The 12,072-nt window shown below is 38.6% G+C and overlaps 1 protein-coding gene across 1 annotated transcript in view; it reads left to right on the forward strand.

Annotated features, from left to right (window-relative positions):
* SYT17 (synaptotagmin 17) overlaps positions 1–8,305 on the forward strand; it is an 88,696-nt gene extending 80,391 nt beyond the window's left edge. Inside the window, exon 9 of the mRNA XM_044679071.1 lies at positions 6,981–8,305. Coding sequence (XP_044535006.1) covers positions 6,981–7,177 — 197 coding nt within the window. The 3' untranslated portion in view covers positions 7,178–8,305. The remainder of the gene's footprint in view (positions 1–6,980) is intronic.
* Positions 8,306–12,072: the final 3,767 nt, after the last annotated feature.

Raw genomic sequence — 12,072 nt, forward strand, 5'->3', positions numbered from 1 at the left:
ATTTGCATTTCTCCAATCAAGAAGGAGTTAGAATTTTTTTTCATAGCTTTAATTCCTTTATCTGAAAATTGCCTGGAAAATGCCTTTATCTGAAAATCTGACCATTTACCAGTTGGGGAATGAATGACTTGGATTCTTATAAATTTTACTTAGTTCTTTATATATTTGAGGAATGAGACCTTTATCAGAAAAATTTGTTTTAAATCCCCTCCTCCCTTCCCCCCCCCCAGTTTGTTGTTTCCCTTCTAGTCTTGGTTGCATTAGTTTTGTTTGTACAAAACCTTTTTAAATTTAATATAATCAAAAGCACTTATTTTACATTGTGTAATGCTCTCTATCTCTTTGGTCATAAGTTCTTCCCTTCTCCATAGATCTGACAGGTAAACTTTTCCATGTTCCCCTAATTTACTTATAATACCACTCTTTATGTTTAAATTATATATCCATTTTCACCTCCTCTCAATATAGGATGTGAGATATTGATCTATGCCTAATTTTTGCCATGCTGTTTTCTAATTTTCCCAGCAGTTTTTCCCAGTGAGTCCTTGTCCCAAAAGCTGGGATCTTTGGGTTTATCAAACACTATCTTGTTGAGGTCATTTAGCCCAAGTCTATTCCATTCATCCACCCTTCTGCCTCTTTGCCAGTACCATATTGTTTTGATGACTACTGCTTCATAGTACATTTTAAGATCTGGTACTGCTAGGCCATCATCCTTCACATTTTTCTTCCTTTGTTCCCTTGATTCTTGACCTTTTGTTCTTCCAGATAAAATTTTGTTATTATTTTTTCTAGTTCTATAAAATAGTTTTTTTTTTGGTAGTTGGATAGGTATGGTACTGAATAAGTAAATTAATTTAGGTAAGATTGCCATTTTTATTATATTAGCTCAGCCTACCTATGAGCAATTACTGTTTTTTTCCAATTATTTAGATCTAATTTTATTTGTGTGAAAAGTGTTTGGTAATTGTGTTCTTATTATTCTTATATTTCCTTGGCTAATAGATTCCCAAGTATTTTGTATTGATTAGAGTGATTTTTTTTTTTTTAAAACCCTTACCTTCCATCTTGGAATCAATACTGTGTATTAGTTCCAAGGCAGAAGAATGATAAGGGCTAGGCAATGGGGGTCAAGTGACTTGCCCAGGATCACACTGCCAGGAAGTGTCTGAGGCCAGATTTGAATCCAGGACCTCCCATCTCTAGGCCTGGCTCTCAAGCCACTCAGCCACCCAGCTGCCCTCAGCTAGAGTGATTTTAAATGGAGTTTCTCTTTCTAACTTTTGGTGCTCAGTTTTGTTGGAAATATATAGAAATACTGATGATTTATGTGGGTTTATTTTGTATCCTGCAACTTTACTAAAGTTTTAATTATTTCTAACTTTTTAGTTAATTTTCTAGGATTCTTTAAGTACACCATCATATCATCCACAAAGAGTGATGGTTTAGTTTCCTCATTGCCTACTTTAATTCCTTAAATTTCTTTTTCTTCTCTAATTGCTAAAGCTAGCATTTCTATACAATACTAAACAATAGAGGTGATAATGGGCATCCTTGCTTCACTCCTGATCTTATTGGGAAGGCATCTAACTTATCTTCATTGCAAATGATACTTGCTGATGTTTTTAAATATATACTGTTTATTATTTTAAGGACTGACCCATCTATTCTTATACTTTCTAATGTTTTCAATAGGAATGGGTGTTGTCTTTTGTCAAAGGCTTTTTCTGCATCTATTGAGATAATCGTGTGATTTGCTTGTTGATATGGTAAATTATGTGGATGGTTTTCCTAATATTAAACCATCTTTACATTCCTGGTATAAATCCCACCTGGCCATAGTGAATAAGCCTTTTGATCACTTGCTGGAGTCTCTTTGCTAGTGTTTTAGTTAAGATTTTTTTGCATCTATGTTCATTAAGGAGATTGGTCTGTAGTTTTCTTTCTCTGTTTTTGGTCTTCCTGGCTTGGGTAACAGGACCATATTTGTGTCATAAAAAGAATTTGGTAAGATTCCTTCTTTGCTCATTTTGCCAAATAATTTGTATAGTATTGGGATTATTTGATCTTTAAATATTTGATAGAATTCACTTGTGAATCCACCTGGCCATGGGAATTTTTTCTTGGGGAGTTCATGGATGGCTTGTTCAATTTCTATTTCTGATATGGAGGAGAGGGGGGATTCCTAATATTAATGAAATCCTATCTCTTCCCTCATCCTCTAAACTTCTTCCTCTTCCCTATCCCTTCTTCCTTGCCAAAAAAAAATCTATTGGGTAAATTTGGATTTTTGTACAGTAGATTTTCTTAAAAAATAAAGCCTACTCACATTTTCTGAAGACCTTAAATCAGCATATTGTAATTTAATGGTGAGTACCCTTGACTTGTACTCAGGAAGACCTGGGTTCAAATATCACCTCAAGCCACTTACTAGCTATTTGACCTTGGGCATGGCATTTATCAGCCAGGGTCTCAGTTTCCTCATCTATAAATGAAGGAGATTGGACTTGATGACCCGTAAGGTCTGTCCCTTCCACCTCTAAATCCAGGCTCCTGTGATCTTGTGTTCTCTAGGAGATTAGCAGTCTAAGCCAGTCACATCTATCAATAATCTTAGCTCACAGCTCTAACAGCAATTATCAGACCAAAAACATGCTAATGATTTTTGTGGGATTTGCTGCAGATCTTTATTTTTGTTTGTTTATTTTGATTATTTTAGAAACCTCTTGGTGGGGGTGGAAGTGGGTTTGGATTTTAGTTATTTTCATTTCCCCGTTTTTATAATTTCATAGACTTGATATAGATCTCGTGGGGGAAGACAGGGCTTCATTACCGTCTGAGCTCTGAGTTGGGTTTTTTTTTTCTTCTGCATATTTTGACGGGTTTATTTGATCATCAGAATTCCTCCCGGGATCAATCCGGCACTTGCCTGGCTCATGCTGGGTAAATCCGTGATACATCACATTCAATGGCCCCTCATTAATAACCCAGACAGTCTGGGCGCCCATGAGAGTAGCAGATCATGAGGAATGCCACAGTACAGATAGAGAATGGACTAACTTGACTCCAAGGATAAATCAAGCTAATGATCTCATTAGGCTTTCAAGACGAAAATTAAATGTGTGTGGGTATTAACAGTGAAAATCTTCCTGAGAAAATGTTTTGTGCTGGCCTCCCCTGCAAAGGGTTGGAGAAATGGTAGCAGCTCCTAACAGGAAACCCATTACTTCTATTAAATAGATGTTAATGGTCCTTCCTTCTCCATCTCTCCCTCTCCCCATCCCCCTACACAATATGTTAAAGAGAGTAGCATCCTCCCAATGGGAGGGTCAGCTGTGGATAAAACAGAACAGAAGCTTCTCTGTTCTTGTGTTCAGTCTGGATCCATTAATCAGGTGATGTCTTCCCCTCTGAGATTACCTTCTGTCTACTCTGTGTGTATCTTGAATAGATTTATTTATTTAAATGTTTGCTTTAATTATAGTTTATTTATTAAGTTATCATCAAAATTATTAAACATTAAATTATATAACAACAAATAATTGAGTTATTAAATTATTGAATATAATGGTATTATATAATAAATTTAAAATAAATTAAAATTTTAATTTTCTATATTATAAATTTATTGTATAAATAGATATAATTAATTATTTATAAATATGATTTAAAATTAAATATTCCCTCAGAATAGAGGGCAAAGTCTGTTTTTGCCTTTCTTTCTTTTATCAGTGCCTGGCATTTAATTTTTTTGGTAGTGTTTTGCAGTTTTTTTAAAATTTTGAATATTTTCCCATAGTTACATATTTCATGTTCTTTCCCTCTCCCCACACCCCCTAACCCCTTTTAGTTGACACATAATTCCACTGGGTTTTACATGTATCATTGATCAAGATCTAATTCTATATTATTGATAGTTGGACTAGAGTTATCATTTAGTGTCTACATTCCCAATAATATCCCCATCAGCCCATGTGTTCAGGCAGTTGTTTTTCTTCTGTGTTTCTCCTCCCACAGTTCTTCCTCTGAATGTGGCTAGTTTTCTTTCTCATAAGTCCCTCAGCCTTGCATTGTTGCTAGTAGAGAAGTCCATTATGCTGGATTGTGCCACAGGGTATCTGTCTCTGGGTACAATGTACTCCTGGCTCTGCTCCTTTCACTCTGCATCAATTCCTGGAGGTCATCCCAGTTCACATGGAATTCCTCCAGTTCTTTATTCCTTTGAGCGCAGTAGTATTCCATCACCAACAGATACCACAATTTGTTCAGCCATTCCCCAATCGAGGGACATTCTCTCATTTTCCAATTTTTTGCCACCACAAAGAGTGCGAGTGCCTGGCATTTAATAAGGGCTTAAGAAATGCTTATTGATTGGCTTATTGAAGGATAGGTACAATGCTGAAATACACACATGTGAAAAATTCTTATCATTGGGGCAGTAAGTGGCATGGTGGTTAGAACATTGGCCCTGGAGTCAGAGAGACCTGAGTTCGAATTCAGCTTCAGACACTCAACTCACACATACTAGCTGTATGACCTTGAACAAGTCATTTTAACCTGTTTGCCTCAGTTTCATCATCTGTAAAATGGGACTAATAATAGCAAGTTCCTCCCAGGGTTATTGTGAAGGTCAAATAATAATTGTAAAACAAAAATCAGTGCTATAGAAATGTTAGCAATTACTATTATTATTGCCATCTTTGGGCATAAACTTGTTCTGTTTGGACCCAGATGTTAGAGACAAGAGCAGTGGGTGGAAGCAAATTTGCAAAAAAGCAGATTTAGGCTTAATGGAGTACTGGGCAGGTAAGTGACAAAATGGATAGAGTGCCAGAAGATTCATCTTCATGAGTTCAAATGTGACTCTTACTAGCTATATGACCCTGGCCAAGTCATTTCACCCTGTTTGCCTCAGATTCCTCACCCGTAAAATGCACTGGAAAAGGAAATGGCAAATCACTCCAGTATCTCTGCCAAGAAAACCCCAAATGGGGTTCACAAAGAGTCAGATGTGACTGAAACAACTGAGCAACAAGAAGAGTTACTGAGCTTGGAGTCAGTTTAAATCTTACTTCAGATATTTACTTAACTCTGGGCAGATCACTTAATACCTTTGTGCCTCAGTTTCCTCATCTGTCAAATGGGGGGGATGAGAATTGATAATCTCTAAAAAAAAAGTTCCTTCCATTTCTAAATCTGTGCTCCAATGGAAAACTTGCTCAAAATTAGAACTATCCAAAAGAGGAGGGATTGCCTCGAGAGGCGGTGTATTAATCCTCATCGGAAGTCTTTGCACACATGTTGGATGACTGCTTCTCAGGTATGACTCATTGGGTATGAGTTGAACTCTCTGGTCACTGAAGTTATAAGCTCATAGGGTGAAAGCTGAAGGAGATCTTGGAAGTCATCCTGTCTGACCCTCTAATTGTATAGATGAAGCAATGGGGACCCAGAGAGAGTAAGAGCATTGTCCAAGGTCACCTAAGTGTCTGACCTTGATTTTGAACTGAGTTTTGACTCCAAAGCCAATTCTCATTCCCCTGCACCAAGCAGTTTCCTCCAAGGTCTGAAATTCTATGATTTTGTGATTTATCATGGTCAAAAATGAATTATTAGGCAATTGCCGCACCTCACACATTGTCAGCTTGAGTTAAAGAGATCAGGGACCTTACCTTCAAGAAGCTCAGCGTCCAACTAAATAAATGATGTGGAACAACAGAAACCTTTATAGACCATCAATGATATAGATTAGGTTGGAGAAACATTTTTGTATTATAGACCCCTTTGATAGTTTGGTGGACCCCTTCTCAGAATAATATCTTAAAATGCATAAAACACAACACATAAGGTTGTAACTTCCAATTATATTGAAATATGGTTATCAAAAATGTTTTTTTAATTAGCTGACCCCAGGCTAAGAACCCTCAGATTTTATTTTATTTATTTTTATTTTGAATATTTTCCCTTAGTTACACGTTTCATGTTCTTTCCCTCTCCCCACAACCCCCTAACCCCCCTTAGCTGATGCACAATTCCACTGGGTTTTACATGTTTCATTGATCAAGACCTAATTCCATATTATTGATAGTTGGACTAGAGTTATTGTTTAGTGAATACATCCCCAATAATATTCCCATCAGCCCATGTGTTCAAGTTGTTGTTTTCCTTCCATGTTTCTCCTCCCTCAGTTGTTCCTCTGAATGTGGTTAGTTTTCTTTCTCATAAGTCCCTCAGCCTTGCTCTGGATCATTGCATTGCTGCTAGTAGAGAAGTCCGTTATGTTCGATTGTACCACAGTGTATCAGCCTCTGTAGATTTTATTTTTAAAATGTAGAATTGATATCCAATTATCATTTTTTAAAAGTCCTTACCTTCCATCTTAGAATCAATTCTGTATATTGGTTCTAATGCAGAAGAAAGGTGATGGCTAGGCAATGGAGGTTAAGTGACTTGCCTAGGGTCACACAGCTAGGAAGCATCTGAAGCTAGATTTGAGCCTAGGAACTGTTTTCTCCTAGTCTGGCTCCCAAACCACCCACCAAATTATCATCTTAAAAATTTAATTAAGAATACAGAAGAAAAACAACTGCTTGAACACATGGGCTGATGGGGATATTATTGGGGATGTATACACTAAATGCTAACTCTAGTCTAATTATCAATAATATGGAATTAGGTCTTGATCAATGATACATGTAAAACCCAGTGGAATTGTGTGTCGGCTAAGGGGGGTTAGGAGGATGTGGGGAGAGGGAAAGAACATGAAATATGTAACTAAGGGAAAATATTCAAAATAAAAACTTTTTAAAAAATTTAATTAAGGAAGGAGGAGATAGTTCCTAACTTAAGGGAATTATAGTCTTCTCACTGATATCTTATTCTTATCCTACCAAACTTTTCCCTTCCTCCCCACCACTCTCTTCTTCTCCCTCTTCCTCACAACCTTCATATCCCTCCCTTCTCCCATTCTTTCTCCCCAGTGTATGGCCATAACATGAAGAGCAGCAATGACTTCATCGGGCGGATTGTCATTGGCCAGTACTCCACTGGATCCTCCGAATCCAACCACTGGCGGCGGATGCTGAACACCCACCGGACAGCCGTGGAGCAGTGGCATAGCCTCCGGTCCCGAGCTGAGTGTGACCGGGTCTCCCCTGCCTCTCTCGAGGTGACGTGAGAGTTCCTGGGTGATTTATTTTCCCCTCCAAAAAAAAATTTAGAGGAAAAATAAAAGGCTGACATATACACACACACATACTATACATTTGAGTATACACACGCATACATAATCACCATGGAGTTGAGAGTCACGGACACAATGACTACGGAAACAAAAACAACCGCCTTTGATAAGGAGCCTGACAAGACATTCCTGTGTCCCATTTCCAGACGATGTGAACGGCGCTCGTCGTTTCTTCTCTGGGACTCACTAACGTTGCCACCCCTCTGCCCTTTGCCCCACCACTTCAATGCCAAGGGCACTTTTGCATTAGCAAGAAGAAAGGCTGCCCAGCCTCCACCTGACTGGTTTGCTTGGTGTTGGGTCAGAGCGTGGGGAGATTCCTGGGAACCTTTCCAAAGGGTCACTGTAGGCTTGACAGCATGTGCACACTCAATTTCTCTTTCCCAGAGGTATAAGTATCTATGTATTCTCTTGGTGAATGTGATGAGTAGATTAGATTGTTTGGGGAAAAAAAATTTCCAATATATATAATGTGGTAAAATAATTTCTGACTTAACAGATCTGTCCTTGTGTTAGCTTATTACCCTGCAACTCTTGTCGGTACGTACGCTTATGTTCTTGTCTCAAAGCACACGTGTGTGAATGTGTGTGTGCACCGGAGTCCTCTTGTGTGGAAGATGGTGTGCTGGGACCTAGACCTCATGGTCTTCCCCCATGACTGAATTGTCAAACAACCAAGCCCCTCCCATCTAATATTCACACATCTATATGTAAAGTATGTGGAATATGACATAGCAAAATAATCCTTTGGAGTGGACTCATAGAATGATCCAGAGAAAACCATCGAAGACAGTCACCCAGGACTGATGCCATGGATCAAAATATTCCCAAACCCTCCACTGGGCTCAATCTCTTTCCCCAACAGACTCTTGTGGTCATTCTGTGTTTGTGTGTGAATCAAAGTCATTCCCCACTCCCATAGCCCCTAAATTAAGGAGGTAGCCTAGTTAGAGAGTAGAGAGTAGAACTGTTTACTCTTTCGAATGCATCTGTACATTTTTCAGAACATATTGTCTGGTATGATGGAGACTGTATATTTATTGAAATTAAAGATTTATTTATTTGTGCCATGCACTCAAAAGTCGTTGCCTTTTTGGGGGTTTAGGGTGTGACCGGATCTCCCCTGTTCCCCTTGAGGTGATGTGGGAGTATTGGGGTGATTTCTCTTCCTCCAAAAAAAATTGGAAGGAAAAACAAAAGACTGACATGCACATACATAGGCACGTGCATAGGTAATCACAATGGAGGTGAGAGTAATGGACACAACTACTACTGGGAGGATCCCTGCAGCAAATTGTACCTTGGAATCAATTTTACAAAAATGAGAAGAAACCTGAAAAAAATCAAGGTAGGTCCCCCTTCCCTTCCACTTGTAATGCAGCCCCTCTTGGTCAGGCTCTCAACTTGTATTTACTATTAGAATTACTGCCTCACTGGACCGACTGCCTCTAGTCTATCCCTTTTCCAGTTTGTCCTCCATGATGCTGGCAGATCAATTCTCCCAACCTGTGATCCAGCTTGGGGTGGAGAAAGCTTAATCCCTAAGACTATTCATTACAGGTGGACTATGATTGGCCTCAGGGAAGGGAGTTCCCATACCAATAAAATGTGATTTTAAGCTGTTAATAAAATATAACAAAATATGTAAGTATAATGCCTAGAAAAAGGGAGGCAGTCATTTTTACCATATTCTGAAATGGTAAGACTACACTGGGAGCATGTTCAGTTCTTAATGCAATATTTTAAGAGAGATGTAGTCAGAGATGTGCTGATAAATGTTTAAAACCAGATAACCAAAAACAATTTTTAATCTTTGCCTTCTTTCTTAGAATTGACACTAAACAGTGTTTGCAAAGCAGAAGACAGTGAGGATTAGGCAATGGAGATTAAGTGACTTGCCCAGGATCACACAACTAGGAAGTGTCTGAGGCCAGATTTGAACCCAGGTTCTCCTATCTCTAGGCCTGACTCTCTTATCCTCTGAACCATCTCTCTGTCCTGAAAACATACTTTTAAGTTTAATCTTCATTATTCCCATTTTCTTAAGTGTAGGCAGTCAACAGAATAATAAATCTTACCCTGACAGGTAGCATTCATCCATTTCCTAGGTGTAATGCTCATGATGAAAACAACCATTATCTCTAATGAATTGGTTTAAGCTGGCTCCAGAACATCCATGGATGTGGGAAAATTGGATTATGTTTGAAGTAAGATAACTGGAATTGGGGAGGGGTCCTGAAATTCTATCAGATGAGGAAAAGGAAATGTTGAGTCTAGAGAAGAGTAGACCAAAGATAGACCCAGTAGTCCTCTTCATGTTTTTACAAGGCTGTCACCTGGAAGAGGATTAAATTTATTCAGTGTGACTCCAAAAGTCAAAACTAGAACCAATAAAATTGATTATAGAGAGTCAGATTTTGGACTCAGTATAAACACAAACTTTCTAATAATTAGATCTATCCCCAGGGGAATGACCTGATTTATGAGAGAATGAGTTTTCCATTCATCTTTGAAAGTATACCACCTACCTTGTTTATAAAGGGTACCTGGGGGTGAGTGGTTGGCTCCATGGCATCTAAGGTCCTTCCATCTTTTAAGATTCGAATAGTCCAATTTTCTTTTCTCATATGCTGTCCTTCTTCCTAGTTCTTTCAGAATGCAGATGACTGGAAAATATGGACTCTCAGGCCTAAAGGAAACATTTTTGTTTTGTTTTGGTCTGGATCTATGATTCATGGTAAGAAAACAATCTCCATCCATAGTAACCATTGTTCAACTTATAATATTAGTGAACTGTCTAGGACACTGGTTAAGTGACTTACCCAAGGTGAGGGTACCCTGACTTACCCAGGCGGAAAGTATCAGAGGTAGGACTTTGACCCAGTTATTCTTGAGTCAAAGATCTTTATCCATTACACCAAGCTGTCCCTCATTCCTAAGGAAGAAAACTCAGAACTAATTTTACAGACAAGGAAATTGAGGCTCAGTGGTTTATTTGTGCTGACTATTAATTCTCTGAAAGATATATAGCACCTTTAAAAATCTTTCTTTGATATATTTTGTTTTTTATATCACAATGATTTCTCAATAAAGCCCACTCACAGAATTATCAATTTTCACAAACTCCCAAAAGTTAAGTGGTGTCAATCAACACAACAATCCAAAGATGTTCATGCCATTCTGTATCTGTGGTCCACCATCACTTTGTGGGCAGGAGGGAAATATATTCCATCAATAGTCCCTTGGTACCAAGATTGATCTTTGTAGTTCATCTAATTTCTGATTTTTAATGTCATTTTCACTTATATGCCTACAGTTTTCCTGGGTCTGCTTCTTCAGAAGAGCATCTTTTGCCAAAAGAGTCATCAATGAAATAAGAAGGGATGAGATAGCTAGGTAGTACAGTAGATAGAGCACCAGGCCTGGAGTCAGGGGGACCTGGGTTCAAATCTGGTCTCAGACACCCCTTAGCTGTGTAACCTTAGGCAACCCAATTGTCTAGCCATTCTCACTCTTCTGTCTTAGAACTGATACTAAGACAGAAGGTAAGGGTTTAAAAAAGAAAGAAAGAAAAGGAAAAAAAGAAGCGATCCCTCCTGTGAGATTAGGACTTAACAGTATTTGGAAGACAGGAAAACTGGGAGATATAGAAGCTCCAAGGCCCCAGGGCAGTGTCTAAATTATCTCTAAAATCCTTTTCAGTTCCCAAATCCTATGATTCTATGCCTAGATTTTCTAAGGCCTTAGACTGATTCCTTGGTGACATCCTCAGCCTCTTCTTATGCAAGTAACATGTAGCACTATTGCCCCCTGGTCTGAGACAGTCTAATCTTGGCTGCTTTGCTTCATGTAAGGCATCACATAGGGCATGATGGGAGCAATAAGTGGAAGCCAATTCAATTTTCTTCTCCTCAGGAGTGGTAAACTGCTGGCTTCTCTTTTGAACTAGGTGTCACATTTAGATGAGAATATCTAAACATTGTTTTAGCAGCACACACAGGAAGGATGGATCAGGAAATGAAAAGCTTTTAGATGCATAAGGGTAGTAGTCCTTAGGACCCTGAATGATCCAGCCCATTCCACTGCTCTGTAAAATAAAAATGGTGTCAGGATTACTATACTATAGTTTATACGAAGGATGGAGGTAGAAACTACATAATGTGAGGTTGATTCCTTTTTTTTTTTTTAACTTTTCGATTACAAGGGATTGCTTGCAAAGGGAAGAAGGAAGAAGAAGGATATGATGTCAAAACAAAAGATATCAATAAAAATAAACATTTTAAATGCTTGCTGAATTGAATAGACTGGGTGAGACGATCTCTAATAATTACAACAATTATAAAAATAATAATAGCTAACATTTCTATTGCTCTAACTATGTGCTGGCCACTGTGCTAAATGCTTAACAATTATTATCTCCTTTGATCCTCACAACAATCCTTCAAGGTATTATTATTATCTCCATTTTACAGATGTAGAAACTGAGGTCACTGGAAGTTGTTTCAAATCTAATGTCCAATATGTCCAAATCTAAACAAACACTGGAAGAAATTAACCTGTCCCTTCCAAGTGTTCAAGGATGGAACAGCTTGGAGGAGCCCGAGCAGAGATAGTCCTGTTGCCCTCTGCTGGCCACATCCTTTAATGTTGTGGGGAGCATCTTCCCTGCCTCTCAGAGGCTGCTCTTTTCTCTGAAGGGTGGTACCGGTCCCCTCCATCTCTGTGTTTGTAAACACATGTTTTCAACTTCTGATTCAAGAAGAGGGAAGAAGGCTTGGCTAATGAGATAACTTGGAGGTAAAGGCAGGCTCCTGTGGGGAAGGAGGCAA

This window comes from Gracilinanus agilis, chromosome 1, assembly GCF_016433145.1.
Source record: "Gracilinanus agilis isolate LMUSP501 chromosome 1, AgileGrace, whole genome shotgun sequence".
Classification (NCBI taxonomy): domain Eukaryota; kingdom Metazoa; phylum Chordata; class Mammalia; order Didelphimorphia; family Didelphidae; genus Gracilinanus; species Gracilinanus agilis.